The sequence below is a fragment of the Rhinolophus ferrumequinum genome, chromosome 9 (genome assembly GCF_004115265.2).
Source record: "Rhinolophus ferrumequinum isolate MPI-CBG mRhiFer1 chromosome 9, mRhiFer1_v1.p, whole genome shotgun sequence".
In the NCBI taxonomy this organism is placed as follows: domain Eukaryota; kingdom Metazoa; phylum Chordata; class Mammalia; order Chiroptera; family Rhinolophidae; genus Rhinolophus; species Rhinolophus ferrumequinum.
In genome coordinates, this window is record NC_046292.1 from 27,203,803 (window position 1) to 27,223,820 (window position 20,018).

At 39.4% G+C, this 20,018-nt stretch overlaps 1 protein-coding gene and 1 long non-coding RNA gene across 2 annotated transcripts in view; one reads left to right on the forward strand and one right to left on the reverse strand.

Moving 5' to 3' along the window:
• Positions 1–1,216: 1,216 nt before the first annotated feature.
• RRAGC (Ras related GTP binding C) lies at positions 1,217–18,913 on the reverse strand. The gene is made up of 7 exons (XM_033115296.1): positions 18,550–18,913; positions 16,695–16,898; positions 15,516–15,715; positions 12,924–13,038; positions 11,807–11,949; positions 9,980–10,128; positions 1,217–5,905 (listed from the first exon to the last, which is right to left on the reverse strand). The coding sequence occupies exons 1-7, from the start codon at positions 18,784–18,786 to the stop codon at positions 5,754–5,756; spliced, it is 1,200 nt and encodes a 399-aa protein (XP_032971187.1). The 5' UTR covers positions 18,787–18,913; the 3' UTR covers positions 1,217–5,753.
• Positions 18,914–19,013: 100 nt separating this feature from the next.
• Positions 19,014–20,018, forward strand: part of LOC117027480 (uncharacterized) — a 30,684-nt gene continuing 29,679 nt past the window's right edge. The window contains exon 1 of the long non-coding RNA XR_004423930.1: positions 19,014–19,367. This is a non-coding gene — a long non-coding RNA (uncharacterized LOC117027480). The remainder of the gene's footprint in view (positions 19,368–20,018) is intronic.

Genomic DNA, 20,018 nt, shown 5'->3' on the forward strand with positions numbered 1-20,018 from the left:
TCCTTTTTGCCAAATAGCCTATCTTTCTCAATTATCCCATTTCCATCAATAGACTGCCACAAGGGTCATGTAGTGAGGAAACAGAGACCAAAGAACCTTCAGTCTTAGACATCTAACCAAGAAGAGCTACCACGCATGCAGCAAAAAGGCATCCTCCAAGCAAGGAAATGGAAAACAGCTCTATTTCCAAAGTCAAGACAGATATTAGAAAAATGGTTAGTAGGGCTATAAGCCTACTTCTCAGTTCATTTCCCAAAGCTGTAAAGCCAATGCCTTTTCTGGGACAAAGCCCCAGTACAGAGAGTTTCAGCATTGCTTTTCAGAATAAGATAGGTCCAGTCTTCAAATAAATTAACATTCCCTTCTCAACTGACTCATTACCTGGAACACGAAGTTTGCATGCCTATTTGAATAGACAGGAGGACACGGAAATAAAAAAGGAATATATACAATTTACCAAAATGAGTGTACCAGCACCTCTCTTCTTAAAACAAAAACCAGCGAAAAGAACACTGTAGAAGATTAATATTCCTTCTTTATAATCCAAGCTTCTGTTCTGAAGGTTATGTTGCATTAAACCAAGTTAATCGACCGCCCAATGCCTTCTGATATTTAATCACCTTAGGTGCTCAAAAGATGCTTTTTAAAGTGTAAGGATCTTAAAGGGGAAGTTGCCACACTTTAGGGCAACACATGGGTAATAGCAGGCACTTGGAAGTTGGGGGAGGGGGTCGACTAGTTTCCTTCCACTCAATTCCTCATCATAACTGTCCTTTTACAATTTTCTCAATTATATTTTAAACAGTTCTGAAGATGCACCGATGCATCTAATTCTTCTTTTTTAAACTTTTATTTAAGTGTGTTTTTCCAGAACCCATCAGCTCCAAGTAGTTGTTTCAATCTAGTTGTGGAGGGCACAGCTCACACTGGCCCATGTGGGGATCGAACCGGCAACACTGTTGTTACAAGCATCACGCTCTAACCAACTGAGCTAACCGGCCGCCCCTATCTAATCCTTTTTACACTACAATTTGTCTTTGCAAAACAAAGTCACAGCTGGGAATTGGGGAGATGATATGGCACTACAAGAAAAACAGTGCCCACGGAAGGAGGATAATGGGCTGGAGCCTTTTCCCTGGCAGTATTGTAACTCTCAGGTGTGACATGATTACAACAAACCTTATCTGAGGCAAAAGGAAGTGATGAAAGCAGATATTTTAATTCAAATATATGGCATTTCTTTACATGGGAGCATTGAAGAGAACATACATGTACAACAGATGCTTAGGGAGCAAACAGTTCTGCCTGCTACAGGAATGTGGATAGAGTGGTCTTCTTAAGGTCCCCATGGAAACCATAATCGATGAAGCAAATGATGTTATGACTGTCCTATCCAACCCCTTGTTAAAAAGCTGACAACATACCAAAAGGGAAAATCGCAAATTGCCACCCTTCCTATATAGTCTCAAATCAGTCCTGATTTGTCAAGGGAAATAATATCAGCAATTCTTTGCATCTCTAAGTTCGGTGTACACTTGGGTGACAAGGGCATTTTAAACTTTCGTTAACAGAGCAAATGTGCGGGAGCCTGAAAGCTAGAAGCCGCGTTAAATAATACAACACCGCCACCTAGAGGTCAAACACTAACGAACTGGACACTACAGCCAAACCAGGCGAAAAGCTAGACAAGCTACTGCCCAGACCAGAAAGGCACCCCTGCCTTCACATCAAAGCTGCAATGCGAGACGATTTAAGTGAGCACGGGTTTTCTTCAACATACGGGATATTGAGGAAATGCTAGAGTAGCAAAACATGCCTCCCCCATCACTACCTACAAGGACTGGTGCTGAGCAAGTGATTGGAGCAGAGAACAGACCCCATCCACCCGCCAAGGAAGGTACAGGGGAGGGGAGTGGAGGTGGGAAAAGGAAGAAGTGATCAGTCGGTTTTCACGGATATGGCCGTTAAGCTGAGCTAGTAGGATAATAGAATTTCTACAGGCCAAGGGAAGTGGATTCCAGGCTGCAGGATCAGCATGAGCTATTAAGTTCCATTGTGAAAATACACAAGCTTTACTCTTTCAACTAGTTCAATGAAGGTTATTAAGACACGTGGAAAATGAAATAAAAACTGTACTTCCAATCCTACTGAAAACATTTCAGTCAAGTGTCCTTCAGTGTATTATATACTTCTTAAATAGACATTTCATAAAGGGTCGAATATACTTAGGAACATCGGCTATAAGCCAAGGTAGAGACATCTCTATTGCAGGTCTTCTCAGAACCTTTAATATTTTACTGTATATTATGTAGTATATCTCCAAGAAGAGGCTACAGGATGCTGTTTCCAAAATGTAACTATCGACTTCGTTTTCTGCAACACATCCCATGAGCAAATCCTCCCTCCTCCCTTCGAGGGAAGTAAAGTCAAGTGGCAGTTTAAACATGCAGGTTCTAGAATCAAACTATGGATTCCGATTCTAACTTCACCATTCACAACTGAGCCTATGTTTCCCCGTCTGCAAAATAGGAACATATACCTATCTCACAAAGTATTGTGAAGACTACATGAATACATATAAACCACCTAAAATAATTGCTAGTGGTTGTTATCCATACTTCATGCCCCTCCTGGATATTCTACAATCTCCCAACTCTGTAGGAGCAGTTCAGGGAAGATACTATTAACGGAAATACACTCCAGCTATGCCCAACGGCTTGCTGCCTACATTCCCTTGTAAAGACTATATTCCTTCGGAGGTCTCTGGGGGAAAATGGATGCTTAAAGTTGCATTACTAGCTAAGACAGAAAACAACGATACTCGCTAATAATCTCCTTGGGATATAATTGGAAGCACTTTCAGCATTTGCAAAACAAAACAGGACAAATAGAAAACCCTAACAGAGTCCGCAAATCACACACATTGCTTTCCCCATCTACAAAGCTTGTAACTATTGGAATTTTCTTTAAAATCACTTGTTTTTCTATAAATACAGAACTTAAAATGTAGAAGGTAAAGTAAGGCAACTCACAAATACCTTCAGTATTTTATATTGGGAAACCGTTATATGTGTCTGTGTGTGTATAAATGTGTATACATAAATGTGTGTGAATGGGAGAGGTAGTGGTGTGTAAAACAGCTAAAACATCTTGATGCAAAAGATTTTAAAGGTTTTGTTTCACCATCTGTCCCAGCTCTCTAAGGTAGCCTTGTACAGATAAACACCCATCAGGATGCAGAACGTATCAGGAGGCAAACCCTTGTTAACAAGTCTAGTATGATTCTTCCATTTCCCCTTTCCAAGTTGTCTCCTTTTCCATTCACTTTATTTCTATTTCACAATTTTTTGCCTTTTCTCCATCACTCCCTGAATTTATAATTTTTCGTAATAGTAGGGGGGAAATAGTATTTCTTGCGTATCTACGTACGATGTTACACTCATCCATTCAACCAATGGGAGCCTGAGGCTGAAGATGAAGGCAGGCAGCACTGGGCTACGTGCCACACCTAGCCACTAACTAGATCTATGACGAGGCTAGCCACCCTTGGTGTCCCCAGGACTGTGCAGTACATCTGTTGTGCTGGCATCATTCGTGAGAGCATCCCTTTCACTCTCAACACGACAGTATCCTGGTTTGGAGCTTTAGTTATATGGTCTCATACCATCTATAACCCTGGACAAGGCTGTTTCGTCCTCCTGACTTTTGTTTTCATAACTTGAAAAAGGATACAGGATTTGACAGTCTTTTTAAGATTTTGTTCTCAATGTTTCTGTGATTTCCATTTCAGTTTTAAAACTGAATTTCTAAAGTAGCCCAATCATGAAATTAAAGATCTTCCAAGATCTCCCTCCCTCCCTTCTATAAATTAATGTATACTTTATTCCAATCAGCTTAGACCCAACCTAACTACATAAGCATCTATACATAAACATTGATTTAACTGACATTTAAAGGCCAATAAGTGGAAGAAATGAACAAGCTGGAAATCGGTACAAATGTTTTATATGGTGTTCTACTAAACTCACCTCCTTAGCCCTTCCTAGCTTGGACATAATGCATCATTATGCCAGGCCCTGGATATTGTCCATCATGAGTGAGATTTGTTAGTATGAAACACCACAACCAGAAAACATTTTCACCTGGGCTTAGACCTAAGCAGAAATGGGCCAGGAGAGATGTCTGGATACAAGGCATGAAATTCCTACATCAGAACAGAACTTGGAAGTCCTGAAACATAGCCACATTAACCATATGAGGCAGCAAAAGACAAAAAAATGGATGATAAAATGATAGTGTGGGAAAACCCAATGTTCCATCACCTCACCATATCTTAGGCAAATAAAAAACTGGTTTTGGTGTAAATACATTTATTGATACCCATTTTATATAGTTCAATGAAATAATCTATAAATATAAAAGCATTTTTCTTTTGGATATCACCATGGTCCATGTAAATACTCAGCAGTCAAGAGTCATCTGCAGGAAGCACTCCAAGTCACACTGTTAGGTTTACAGACCTGAATATACATATTTCATTAAACAGTGGCACTTATGTACTCAAGTGGTCCAGTGGCTTTGGAATACATGACTACTGGGCATGTGGAGTAAAAATAATGTGTAAGTTTAAATCAATGGAAAGGGTATCAACCATCAACAAACAGAAACAACTGAGAATTAATATCCTGGACAAAAGAAAGTACCACAGTTGACACTTGGTGTCAGAATACTGGAGATGAACTGAAGTATGTTTAATAACACATGTGTGGCGCCATGTGCTCTCTCCAAATCCCAGTGGACAGTCCACCAGTGCCTAAGAGTCATTCATGGTCAACAAGACAGCAGTACTTAAAGAATCTAGATAGCTTAGAATAAAAGATATATAGCGGCTGGTATCAAGTTTAAAGAAAAATGAGTTAAGTATTTCAATGACATAATGAGTTCCTCCCCTAGGAGATTATAGGGAAAACAATTGTTTCAATCCCCTTTGCTACACTGACATGATCATTTATCTTATTCAGGAGAAAGAACCCAGATTATCTGGTACCCAAAACACATGTGCAAAAATTTTCTTCTGCTTTAAAATTTTTTTCCTCAATACCTCCAAGGGAACTAACACAGTAGCCACTGTTGACCCTTGCACTTGACCTGATGCAGCATAAAATTTTCTCATTTCTTCAGTAACAAATACAGGAATGTCCTTTGCTGCAGTCAGAGCATGAGTCTCTGAGTTAGCAAGCAAACACATTTAAAAGATCTTAAGTATGCAATGTCCAAAACTGAAATCTGAGAGGCAGTGTTAGAACTTATGCAAGGCAGGATTTTTAGACACTACTCAAAATGAAAACATAAGTATATAAAAACTCAGTTCTTTCTATTATTTTCAACTGGTAAATGATAACAACATCCCCTGGTAAAGATGGGTTATCTCCAGGTCCAAAATGTCCCAACTACTTAAAGTAGGACCCCAAAGAGGAGAAATGCACACTTGAGTTTTATGTTATCTAGAATTCTTTTTTGCCTTTCTTTAAAATAAAAAGAAAAATAAAAGAAATAGTAGCTTCAGTTGTACACCACTGGTTGAAGGGGTTTTCATCCAAATGAGAACCTCTACCCATGGTCTCCAGTGGAACAGGCACCAGGTTCCCACAAGCGGCATCTCCCATGTCCTGTAGCATGTGGCATCTGACCCTGGAGTGAAGAGGAAGCAGGCACAGAGCCCCGACCGCTGGAATTCATGTTTGATGGCCAGGCTAGATGGCATTTCGCGGTGTGCCATTGTGTGTCAATGCTTTCAGGCTGGGGGCACTCGTCTGGTGACCACAGCCCCTGTGAGAAGTCACGCCCACCTCAAAAACCTCATGAATAGCTTTCCGGAAACAATGGAAGTTGTAGTCTATTAAACCTGCAAGAGAAAAAAAGATCAGGCCTCCAGAATGTCAACTGCGAAATTACCTACTAGGAAACATTTGGTGAAAGAAAGAAATCATCGGTATGTATTTAAAAACAAACATCCAACTGAGGAATTCTCTACGCTGGAAACATGATAAAGCATACGCCCAAATTGTTAACACTGGTTACCTCTGGGGTCTGAGAGTAAACAGGTTAAACAAAACAATTACGAAGGTAAATTTGCTAAGAAAATTTACAATGAAAATAAAATACTTCATGAAATATCAAGCTTTTACTTTTACACATCTTTGGGGCAGCCAATGAAGAGCTGAAGGAAACAGCTAGAATAATAGTTTGACAAACTGCTCAGCTGAGCCCTAGGGTTTGGCGGTACCAGAGAGACCCATCAGGCAGAACCTCAGGCAGCCTGTAACCCCTCTTCAAGGCAGTTCCTTCTTCATCTGTTTCATGAACTGGCTTCCAAATAAGATTTTGGTCAAACAAAACATTCTCTTTTGTGACAGAAATGACTAGTTGCTTACTAAATATCCATTTTCCCCCTTTTCCCTCAGAAACAACCCGAATTTTGGATGAGCACACAGGTGCTCCGCTGAAACATTACATTTCCCAGCCCCCCTTGCAGTTATATATGGCCACGTGACCAATTCTGGCCACTAAGATAAGTGGAAGCGTGTGGGACTCCAGTGAAGTCTCATTAAAAAGGAAGAGGATGCATGTATTATTCCCTCACCCCTATTCTTCCTTAATGTCTGAAATATGTATAAAATGGCTGGAGCTCCTGGTGCCATTCTGGACCATGAGGTGACCTTGAGAATAGAATCAGTGCTAAGAATGGCAGAGCAGAAAGAGAAGTACCTATGCCCTCAAGGACACTGGGACGTAAAAACAACATACTAAAAATCAATCAAAACAATCTGGTGTCAAACTGACTACAAATGTGAACGGAAGTCCAAATAAGGGGAAAGCCAAATGCAAGGCAAGAGCAGCCAATGAAAGCTTGAAGGGCGACGCAGCACCTGGAGAAAGAGTTCATTAGGCAGGAAAGAGGAGCAAAAGTGTAAGAACAGAGCAGGGAGCTGGGAGGAGAACACAGCACAAGTAGAAGACCGGAAAGAAACCAGTCTGACTGGAGATAGGCGCAGAGAATTCTTGGTAGAAGTACTGGGAATCCACTCCAAATTAGTAAGTTAGAGCCAAATTAAGGCGGTCCTTCAGACTCAAGGGGGAAAAAACTGTAAAAGAAAAATTTAGATAAATTCAACTACATTGAAATCGACTTCTGTGCAAATGGTAAAGTAAAACAGACAGGGAAAGCTGAACACTGGCCTGATATTTGATGATATTATAAAATCATTGTTATAATTTGTTTACATTTATTAATAGTAATACTGCTATGTTTGAAAAAGAGGACTCTTAGATATATATGCTGAAATCTACAGACAAAAGATTTGGTATCAGGAATTTGCTTCAAAATAATATAGTGTGGAAAGAGGTACAGAGATGAAATAAGATGGCTATTATTTTTTATAAAAGTTGACTCTGGGTGATAGATTTAAAAGGTTCATTATATTACTCTCTACTTTTTTTATATGTTTGACAATTTTAACAACAAAAGAGTAAAAAAATAATAATTTAGTTGTAAGGATTTATACACAAAACAAGATTGACCAGATGTTGATCATTATTGAAGCAGGAAATGGGCACATGAAGAGTCATTGTGCTGGTCTACTTTTGTGTACATCTGAAAATTTCCATAACCAAGAAGTTTTTTAAAATTTTAAATAATAGAGAAAAATAAAGAAATCCTAAGAAGCACAAAAAAGATACAGCAGAAAAAAGATCAGTACAGAGACAAAGGTATATGAAAAGGTAAATTACCAAAGAAGAAACTTGATCAGGCATAAAAAAGTAATCACCATGAAAAAGACGCTTACCCTAACTAATAAAAGAAGCAAACATTAGAGGCAAATGAGGTACCATTTCACACCTCCCAGCTGAAAAATAAACAATCTTAACAAAGCAAGCATTATCAAGGACATGAAGTAACAAGAACTCCCACACAACACTGCTGGGGTGAAAACGCAAAGCAATACCTAATAAAGATATTATGTCCTCTATATATTCCACTCCTAAATACCGTGTTTCCCCAAAAATAAGACATAGCTGGACAATCAGCTCTAATGAATCTTTTGGAGCAAAAATTAAGTGAAATAGTAAATATAACATAAATATAACATAACATAACAAAAACATAATAAAATATAAGATATTACATGTCTTATATTATATATAGGACCGGGTCTTATATTAATTTTTGCTCCAAAACACACATTAGAGTTGATTGTCTGGCTAGGTCTTATTTTCAGGGAAACACAGTATATATTCTAGAGAAATTCCCCACATGTGTAAAGGGAAAATGTTCATTTGTTCCAAAACTATTTTTAATTTTAAAAATAATCTAAATATCCAGCAACAAGACAAGAAATTGTGGTATATCCAACGCATGAAATATGGTGTGACAGTGAAAATGAATAAACTAGAGCTACATGTTATCAATATGGATCAATCTCAAAAACAATCTTGAATGAAGAGAAACAAGCAAGTCACAAAAGAGACTACTTACATTTTTACATTATTTATACAAAAATGTACAATACACTATACTGTTTAAAGGATAGACGTGAAGTGAAAAAGTAAATCACACATGGGAAAAATAAAATTACAATCCACAGAGTGTAAAGGAGGGGTTTTTAACTGAGAAGACACAGAAGACACAGAGGACATATACGTATTTGTAATGTTTTAGCTCTTAAGCTCAAAGGAATGCAAACATTTTTGCTTTATCCAAAAAGTTTTGCATATCTGAAATAGCTCATTAATATTAACATTAATGAAATAACATTAATTCATTTAATATTAATATTAAAATCTCAGCCAGAAGAGCAGGGACGTGTTGCAGTGAATAACAGGGAACTCTTATAGATCCTTAAGTAAATAACATGATAAAAGTAATTTTCCAAAATCTAGTCTGCCTTCGGAATAAAAGATGATACATACAATGTCTTCAATATAAATATATGTGTGTGTATATATGTATGTGTATGTGTGTACATATATATGCATGTTGAATGCATAACCTCAAGAAGAAAGTTATTGCAGCACCCCAAGCCTGGAGGGAAAGAGGAAAGAAAACCCAAGAAACAAATGATAAGATTTGGTGAAAATTCAATGTAAACAATACAGGAAAAGAATGGAAAAAGGAGAACACTGAATGCCCTCTTATCTGCAAGAGCCCCTTCAGCAATACTACCATTCGATTACCTGACTACAGATATCTAAGCTTGGACACCAGAAAAATGTCCTAATAGCAGAAGTAGGGCAGCCAGGAGAGACACAAAGCAAAGGGAAATATAGTCATCAGTTTTTGACACTGGACAAAATAATCAAATATTTATGTGTAGATGTCTTACTAATAGCTCCAAACATGGGACAGGAACATGGGCCCAAGTCAGAAAACATGGCTTAGATGAGCTGACCTGGAGAGTAAGAGAAGTGAGCAGAAAGACTTGGCTCTCAAGAATGCTCAGAACTGGGGGCCGGGGGAACGGTCAGAAGAAACAGAAAAGATGGTCAGAGAAACAAATACATAAAACAACCCGGGGAGTTCAGCTTTAGGGAAGCAAAGAGAAAAGAAAGCTCCAAGAAAGGAGGGACTGACAAAGTCACGTGCTTCAGAAGGCCGAAGAGGCTACAGAATGAGAAACACTACTGAATGCAGCAAGAAGGTAACCTGGTAACCTCTAAAAGAATCATCTCAGTAAACTGGTTCCGGGGAAAGCCAAACTGCAGGCGGTTAGGTAATGAAAGGATCCGAAATAAAAGAGGCTGGAATAAAAAGCTTGATTTAAAATAGAAGATCGAAAGGAGAAAGTCTGACTACATAGGGAAGGGACAAAAGTAATTTGAACTTTTAATCGTCTAACACTGTAATATTATTTTCTCTTGTCTTCAAGAACCTAAGAAATTATGATGAGAACATAAAAACAACTTTTTAAAATGCCATTACCTTTTCGTTCAAAACTTTCTTCCCTAAGAATGCAGACCAGTGCCAAAAATTTAGTCACTTCCTTTAAATAAAGGACAGTTGTATTATTCAGCTTGATAATTGCCATAGATTCTTTGTCATAAGCACTTCCACTGCCATCTTCCTTTAACCTGTTTTAAAAGAAAGTATTGTTCATTACAGGGTTCCCAACTTGGTATTTTGTCACATTTAATTTTCACAATGACAAGTTTTTCCACCCAGTTTCCCAAATGTCTTTTGAGAAAGAAGAATACTGTCTTAAATATATTGGAACAGAAGTTCTCACTGAGGTATAGGGTTCCCAGACTTTGCTGAAGCATACCATGCATGCATTCAAACCTTTCTTTACCTAAAATGCATGCAATACAGCAGGCTCAAATCTTCCCTCATACTAATCTATACTGACACAGTCTGCATATAAAGGACCTAAAATACAAAAATTGCCATTAGTGAAAAAGAGTAAGAAAAAAACTAAAATAAATACAGTCGATCAAAGATACTATGGAATCCTGATCTTGCGAAGTGAGCCGGATAGGGTCTGAAAGCTTTCATTTATTAAACTAGAATTGTCATCCTAGAATTGTTACAAGTAGTCCCCCTTCAAAAAATGTAAATCAACAATTATGAAGCAAATTAAACTACAATAAAGCACACCAAATTGCACAGATTGTGTTAATAATAATGAGATAAAGAATTTTTTTCTTTCATAACGTACTTTATATTTTACAACATACCTAATACTGAAAATAAACTTTACATTTGATTTTATTATAAAACATTGATTTAAAACAAAATTTTGATTTGTTTTAAAGAAAAAGCAAATGTTCTATTCATCCATTTTTAAAATTAGGAATGCAAACATTAAACTTTACTAAATAACATAATATATAGACATCTCATTTTCATTATGGAAAGAAAACAAAGGAAAGCAAGTAATCACAAAAGTGAAACAGAAGACAAGAATAGACAAGAAAAACAGGTGAGACAAATGCATTCTCCTATCAGTGGCAGCTAGAGAAAGACACTGACAAATTAGGCAGACAGACCAAGGTGAAGGGAAGGGACAGAGCGATGAAAGAAGGGGAGCAGAAAGGAACAAAAGATACAGGACACAGGTATCAGAAAGCCTTGTGAGTGCTGATGTTAACCTATCAGGGGAATCGGGGCTACCAGAGGCAACAGAAGTTATTGGTTTTTGAAATACCAGTAATTCTCCCAAGTTTTCACTCATCCTCTGGGCTACTCTATAAAATCACATCTTTGCTAGCTTTCATAAATTTCTGTAGAGTTTGGTGAATTTACATAAAGAGTTTACATTTTAGAGATTTATGGTGGAAACTCAGGCTTACAGATCAAATTTTTATAAGTCCTTCTGACATCCTAATTCCAATTTCCTAGTTTCTTAGCTCTCTAAAAAATTAAGAACTTCTCATTCCACAAAGCCAGAGGTTAAATTAAGAATCAGTACATAGTCTGTTATTCAGGATGTTTTAATTAATCTAGTTTTTTGATCTAGCTAAGTCCCCAAGTGAGACGACGCAGTGCAAACCCCCCCAAACAATGGTGGGAGAAACTTTCAGTGATACCTAACTGTAGTTTTTTTAACGGTTCTTATCCATCCTCTCCGAAGGTGTAAAGACGGACCCAGCAGCCCACCTATAGAGAAATTATGCTCCAAGTTGAAGCACTATGGTCAGAACAAGTCCACTTCAGACAGTACTTGCTAGAGGCCTCAGAAATGACTCCCCCTAGCAAACTGAAACGGTAGTTTTCCACCAGAGATCTTGCAGAAATACATACATAACTTACCCATATATACAAGACACATCAATTACAACATCAATCATGTCACAGCATAGTTCGTAAGATTGCATATCCACAGGAGAACTGTCTGTTGCGATGTAGATTTTGCTGACAACATCAAAGAGAAAAGCTTTTTCAATACCTGAATTCTTGGAAAAACAAAATTGGGGAAGTGTTCAGTTTTTTTTAAGAATCACAGTTTGTAACTTATCAAAGATCTTGAATTACTGACAACCATCCAAGGACATTTTTAACTATACAACTCAATACTAAAATAACCAAATAGTATTTGGTTCAGAGACACTTCTATTATCCAAAATGAAATTATTTCCATGCTCTGATTTACTGACATAATTGCATTAGTCAAATTTGTTTTATTTCCTCCTCTTTACTTAAATGAATTATTTTCTAAGACATCAACAAAAAATTTTTTTTTTAATTTTAAATCCTCCCAAAATTAAAACTGGCTACCTTTTCAATAACCCTTTCTTGTTATAATAATCAATCTCTGATTTGAATGACCTTTCTACCAGAAAGACTTTACATGACAATTAGCAAAACATAAAAGAATTAGTTTGACATCAACAACTAGCATAATCCAAAAGCCCAAAAGAACTGGAGATCACTACACACTGAGTCCTTTAAAGTAATGTTTGAAAAATATAATGGCTGAATGCTAAATTTATTGGGGGATATCTTTCTATTAAGCTGAATCCTCAAAATATAAGAATGGAAATGTGACACTAACATTACAGTTAGCAAGGAAAGGAAAAGATCAATTTTTTAATGTGACCTCAGAGATTAAACTGAGTCAAATTCCCAAAACCCAGTCCTTCCAGTTACTACTCTTCCTTCAGGAAACAGGTATCATGAAGATATTTTTAATTAAAAAAGCATGAGGAAATTTTTAATTTTAAGACAAAAAGGGTGAGTACTAAGGAAAGAACTCAGACAATAAGCCATGTTTTAATGTCATTTACTTTGCATGTTAAGTGTGTCATTTAGTCTTTAAACTGGATTCAGACAAATTCAAGCAATTTTTTTTTTTTAGAGAATGTGATAATACAAACAAATTCAATGAAAATGGAATAGAAAACTACAGTGAATTAAATAGCTCACTTACTGATATAAAAATATTTAATAGGTTTTCCAAGGTCGGCAGCTGTGGAATGAGTTTCTGCACCACCTTACTAAAGGCTTCAAATATTGAATGGTCATAGATACTAGTCAAATAAAAGCTGAAAGACATAACAGATTAATTTGAAAAATATCTTAAGTTTGGTGACAATTATCATAATACACAAAATTTTAAGTTTCTTAACATCTGATTTCAGTAAGTTCAAATAAGGCCTTTTTATCTTGTCCACCATTCCCATCGTTCAAGATGATAAATGCAGTGTCCCCACCTGGCTTGTGGCTCTCCATCCCTCTACTGCAATTACACAGAAGGCAATTGAGGCAGTACCCAGAAAGCATTTTCAGATGCAGAAACTTAAAATATTCACCTAAGTCTTTGCAATTCGATCCAAAAAGCTCGGTTTCTTAAGCCAATAACTGACAAAAACCAAGAGAAAGCTCAGAGGAGATTGGTGACATATAGTAAATAAGTACCTAATTCAGGTCTCTACTAAAATGTTATCTCCTCAGAAAGTTCTTTGCTGACCTCCCTACCTAAAATAGTACCCCCGTACCCATTGCTTTCTACCCTTTCCCCTAATTTATTTTTCTTCATAGTATCAATAAGTACTTAAATTTACACTATACATTTATTTATAAGTGTTTTTGAGCTGTCTCATTCATCAGAATGCAAACTCCATCAAGACAGACTTTATCAGTCTGGCTTGTAGCTGCAAGCCCACTGCCCTGAACAGTGCTCATAAACATTTGCTGAATAAACAAATGAATACAACTGGTGCTTAGAATTTATGTAAATAACATATTAAGGAGGATGGGAGCTGGTGGCCCAGAAGGATATATGGTAGAGAAGTTAGCATCTGTAGATTTAAGAAACACACATTTGAGGGAGAGAGAAGCAGGTCTTTAACAATTTAAACAGTGTGGACAATTCTACCTGTTTTTTCGCTTAGAGAGTATACTCTTCATTAAGTAGTTGCATCAGTGACACATTTGTAAGCAAATATTACAAAAACAGAAACACAGAATTGTGTGTATCACACTTCACAGGTAATTTAAAGATATTTTCAAGGAGCTGACCTAAGAACTTAACCCTATGCAAGATGGGGCTCTACTCTAGATGTGAGAGCAAGGGCATAGGTAAGGCCAAGATGACCCCCCAAAGGCACCAGGGACTAAAGAATGTTTTAGTGTTTCCTTTAGGCTGAAAGTTTAGCAATGTGAGAAGGTCCTGAAATGACAGTGAGGCTTGGAGGTGGACAGGACAGGACAAACAGGGCATTTTAGTAAGCTGAGTTTCTGTTAACAAGAATAGCGAATGGAATCTCATCCACAGGACTACTAGTAATTATTAAAATCTTGATGCAAAATTCTACTGAGGTTAACAAAGCCTAGGGTCCTATAAAGAACTGGGGAAAGGGATGGTGTATACCCCTGGAGTAGGATGCCCTGGAATGGGACACAGAAATGCTATAGAAAATCAGTTAGGATTCCCATGGGCACTGGGGAACACAGCACAATCAAGGCTTAAAATCCATTACTAATAGTGGATTCCCAAAAAATATGATTGAGGAATTTCTCTTACAAATACTGCTGAATTTTTTTAAAGCATGAATTACTTATAAATATGTTAAAATTTTAATCCAGGCAAACTAGAAATCAATGAGACTTTTCTACATGATCTCCTAGAAGAATAACTGAGGTTTCAAAGACCTTGAAACCTGAGGCCCTAAGGAATATTACTGGCAGGAATGGGGGTTGGCTTGAGCCTATAAGGAAGTCACTGTAACAGACAAGGGATAAGGAAATAGCTACGCTTGTGTCTCTCTCCTGCTTCCCCTTTAAGCTGTTTATATCATCAAGATAACTTCTTCTTGGGTACTTTTTATTACTCATTTCTACCTGTAACACCAAAAAAATACAAGATGTAGGAAATACTCCTCACACACTTTCAGAACACAAATCATCAATCCCAACTAGCAGGGTTCTTTAATAATTTCTCAATGGTACTTAATTATGAACCAGGAGTTTTTAAACTTAATAGCAGCCTTAGGCAGATTTATAGGCTAAACCCACCTAACTCAAACTTTAGTTTCATAAAAGCATAAAGTGTTTTAAAACACATAAACAAGACACATTGGAAACGAGACGAACATGTATCTCCTTTAGAAGGCTCTTCCTACTGAGAAAAATACTGTAAAAACAGAGTTCTATAACAAATGTGACAAGCGAGTCGAACTGAGGCAAGAAAGGGAAAAAAAGTGATGAAACTAGGGAGTCCCAAAGCAGTTTTATGCCATGAGGAAACAGCCTGACTTTGATCTCTTGGGATGAATTTGTAAAAGCACAAACAGAAACACTTCACATGACTTCAACCTCCAGGAAAATGCACAAAAGCAGGAAAGTAATTTCTCAATAACATCAGGCTCCTAAAACAGCTTGAATTTAACAAAGAAGAAATCAAACACATTACAGATTTGGGAAAGGTATACCAGTGACAGAAAGCTATGTTTGTCATGACAGAGATGGGAATACATTTATACATTTTTCAGGGCTCCCATATCAAACACACATTTGTTACCTAAGGTGGAGTTTTTCTAGCCCAGCATCTGCAAGGTCATCATTGGCCCTTTGATGAATGTCCCTCTGTGTTTCTATTTTGTGATCATCAGACAGACCATCAACTTTGTGAATAAAAACCTCAAAATTCATGTCTGGGTTAACTTTGTAGGCTTTAGAAACAGTAATGTGAAGTCTTGTTAAAGCCTCCATGTAGTCGTCCTGTAAGTCAGAACAAAATCGTTTTTACAGAGAAATCTTGTAAAAGTCAAAAAATGAGTTAAGAAAGCTTCAAACCACCTCTGCCCCCAACCACGAAAAATGTTATCCTAATTATTCATAAATACTCAAACATTCAAATACAGTAACTTATATCACTAAATATATCTTCGATCTCTCAAGGTAACAAAATTCAATTACCAAGTTAATACTTGTAATTTTTGTTAATGATAAAGAAAGGAAAAATGAAATGACATTTCTTCACAATAGAATTTTTTTAAAGTAATCGCAGCTCTGCCATTTATTAGATGTGTGACTTTAAGCAGTTTGCTTAAACTCTGTGATCTCAGTTTACTCATCTGTAAAACTGGAATTATAGTACCTACCTCACAGTATTGTGCAGAATAAACTAAATTAGATCAGGTATGTGAAAGCACCCATTACAGAACCTGTCACTCAGAAAGCATTCCCAACTAATGTTTAAGCTTATAAAAAGCTTCTTAAGGACAGGGACATGTCCCCCATTCATCTGAGTGCCTGCCACTTACTAGGCCCTCAGTAAATGCGTGTTGGGCTAAACTCAATGTGGACAATTAAGTAAATCATCCACTTTAATATTTACAGACTCAGTTCTCATATGCCTCCTGCTGTTACGGGCATTGAGATCTTTTCAGTGAGTGACATCAATAGTGCCACAGTTAATAAAAGTACAGCAACGTCTTCTACTAACAAATAAAAGTGGAAACCTGCTCATTAACCACAACTCAAGGCTAGAACCGTATCTCCTAGTCAGCTGCTGTTCTGTACTTGTACCATGATCCGCCTACTCCCAAAGCACTCTGCATCTCTTGCACTGCTAGGGAATCAACTGGCAACAAAATAAGCTGCAAGAAGCACATGACAAAGAAGATCAACAACTCTACTTTGTTTCTACATCTTTTGACACCAGAGAAAAAAAGTAAACATCATTATTCCTAACTACCTGTGCATCAATGACATATATCAATGCTCCTGTTCCCCTGAAGATCATCTCATAGTCAAAAGTTGGGTCAAAAAAGTCCATTTGCCCAGGAAAATCCCATATTTGGAAATTCACAAAGGAGCTATTGGAAATGTCATCTTTATAAATCTTGTTGGTACTTTCCAAAAAGAGGGTCTCATTGGGTGACATTTTATGAAACACCACCTGTTAAAAGAAAGAAGACAATTCTGTACTTAGAGTTCAAAATTCTACCCTTGATTAACATAATTTAAAGAATCTGATCCCACAGCAAAAATTTTAAGAGGTAAAAAGTGAATGGTGTATCTTTTGCTAGTCACTGTCCTTTTACTTCTGATGAAGCAGAAGATAACCAAATTACTTTCCATTCAGCCTATTTTAGAACTGAAACTTTCCTATTTTTTCTGCACCATATTCAATACTAGTAGCAGCACTCTCTCTCAATTGATTTTTTTCCTCTTAAATTGTATTAATTCTGCCAAAATCTGTTTTAAGATTATGAAAGTTTATAGCTCAAGTTTAAGAAGCTTGTTCTTTGAAAACTTACTGGAATGCCTACATTAGGGAAACCGACTGGACCCTGCCCTCATTGAGTTTGCTGTTTTGTGGAAGAAATAAAACAAAGACAGTAATTATACCAAGTAGAAAGTGGTAAGAGGAGGAGAAGGGAGGGGAAACTGGGAACAGAGAAAAGCCAGCTGTGGTAAGAAATGGTAAAGGCAATTAAGAATCACAATAATCACAATCCGCCCAACTCTAACATAAAACCGATATGCCTCTGTTACTTTCTAGAGATAAAAATGGACAGCTACTCCCAGTGAGTCATAAGTGGAAAAAAAAAATTAAAATCAGTTTGCTAAAAACCTACCAAAAATTTACCCAAATTTTGCTGTAGAGGTGCAAAGTAAATTCAAACACAGTAATCTAGTAAATTCGGAAGAAGGCTACTTTTTAAAAACATCATGTCTCCCAAATATCGCACACAGGCTTATTCTGGACAGACCTTTGCAACCGAGTGGAAAGGGCAAAAGAGCAGGTTATCAGGTGTTTTCTGAGCAGCTCACTTGGTAAGGGGGCGATGGCTGAGGGAGGCGGCCAACCTTGCCTCTATTTACCCCTTACTAAAAAGTGTACAGACCTCCATTTGGTCCCGGCAGACCCCAAGTGAAAGTAAATGGACTGACCTAGGTCTGCAAATATTCTCAAGGTTTCAGATTTCTGTAATCACAAAGACAGGAGTAACATCACCAGTGTTATACTCACCAGGCCACGAGTACTAAAATAGGTGCCATAATAGCCCCAATTTCCAATAATGTTACAGTCAAGTCTCCTTCGTGCTAGTAACAAGAGCAAGCATTCAAATGGCCAGTGACTTAGTCACAACATTCTGACGCTGCTCCCTGGGGCTCACCTGAAAAGTCCTGCAAACTCAGGTCACCTGAAGTGAGTGGCACACACAAAAACGGGGCAGGGGAGGGAGTCCGTGAAGTTCTCCGAGTTATAACTGGGGAGTAGGTCTCAGTTTCGTAAAGGCACAGGGGCTGGGTCCCAGGAGGCGGAGGTCCCGGGCGGTGCCACGGGCACCTGCCTCCTGCCAGCCAGTTTCGCCTTCGGCGACCCACTCGGCCTCAGCTGACTTGGGCGTGCACTTATAGGTCGGGGTCCTCGCACGGGCCGCGCCTCGGGCTCTGCTCCCCAAAGAGAAAGCGCGGTGGAAAAGCCCTGCAGACCAGCCCGGGCCGCCGCCCTCCTCAGGGGCCTCCCCCGCCAGGCGGCCACCGGAGCCCCCAGGAAGGGGCGGGGGAGGGACGGAGGGACGCGGCGCGGCCTCACTCACCTTCTGGATGGAGGACTTGCCGCTGCGCCGGAGCCCCATGAGCAGAATCCTCGGCTTGGAGCTGTCAGCGCCCCCCGGGCCACAACCTCCGCCAGCCCCCGCCCCAACCCCGCCGCCGGCGGCTGCCGCCTCCTCTTCCTCCTCCTCCACGCCGTAGCCGAAGTCCTTTGGGAACGAATCCGCCGCGCCGTAACTGCCGGCGAGGGGCGCCTCCTCCGCCCCGTACTGCAGGGACATGGTGCTGGAGCCGCCGCCACCCGCGCCCTGACAGGCCAGGCCAGGCCAAGCCAGGCCGCCGCCTCCCCAGTTCTCCGCCACCGCCGCCGCCCCCGGCAGCCCCCACCGCCGTGCGGCCCGCCCCCCGGAGCCCGGCCCTCATTGGCTTCACTCCGAGACCCAGCCGCTCATTGGCCGCTCAAGTTGCCACTCAGAAACAGCAGGGTAGGTGGTGTCCGTCACGTGCCCGGAATCACCTGACTCGGAGCCGAGGTGGGGGGAGGAGGAGTCACGAGGAGGGTGGCCCCGCCGGGCCGAGCCCTCTGCCCTCCGCCCCAGCCCGCACCTAGGTCCTGCCCAGCCACGCGCGTTGTTTCTCACCGCTGTCCTGCCATCTTTGGAGCTCCGGAGGCCATCGCAACGGGAGATGCTCTCTGGGCATCTGCGAGAATTGATTGTCCTCCTACTACAATTGTACTCGCCCAAATCAACGTTTATTGATGCCTGCGAAGTCCTGGGGCACAAGGAGCACAAAACTGGAATCGACACGGACCCTGCCTGCTTCCCCGTTGTTAGAAGATTAATAGATATCGGACTTCTGCGTAAGTAGCCTTGGTACGAGATATAGGGTGGGAAGGTCAAAGGTACAGATGAAAATGCTCGGGAGTTGGGAGGATGAGAAAGTCTACAAGGACCTGGTGTCTGAGCAAGGACTAAGATGGATGGCTATGGGAGGGAGATGCAAAGGTATGGAGGAGCCAGCCAGAATGTGGGCAAAACCTCAAACAAGGCAGAGTGACGAGTATAACAACAGTTCTAGCAGGTAGAATAGGAAATCACTGACAGTGAATACTGCTGCCACTTCAAACTCAACAGGACTCAATTTCCCCACCTACCCACCTATCCAAAGTCTAGTTCTCCAATAATTCCATCCCTTCATTGAGCACTGCATCTCTGTGACCTCCAAGTCAGAGATCAAAGGAATGAATGAAAGCAAACCAAAGTAAACCTTTGTCATCAAGTGTTTGAGAAAGCTAAAGGAATTTCCACCCTCCAGGGATGGAAAGTCAGGCTTTAGAATGGAAATTGGACAAAAGAGGATCTTCCTCCGAAAGTGGGGGTGGGGGTGGTACTGGTCTTCCTAGGAAACTAACCTCTTGATTATGAAGGGAAAGCATGTTCATGCAGGTTTGGGACTTGGTTTATGTCTGAATCTAGAAGTTAAAGGTAGGATACATCCTTAGAGGTCATGG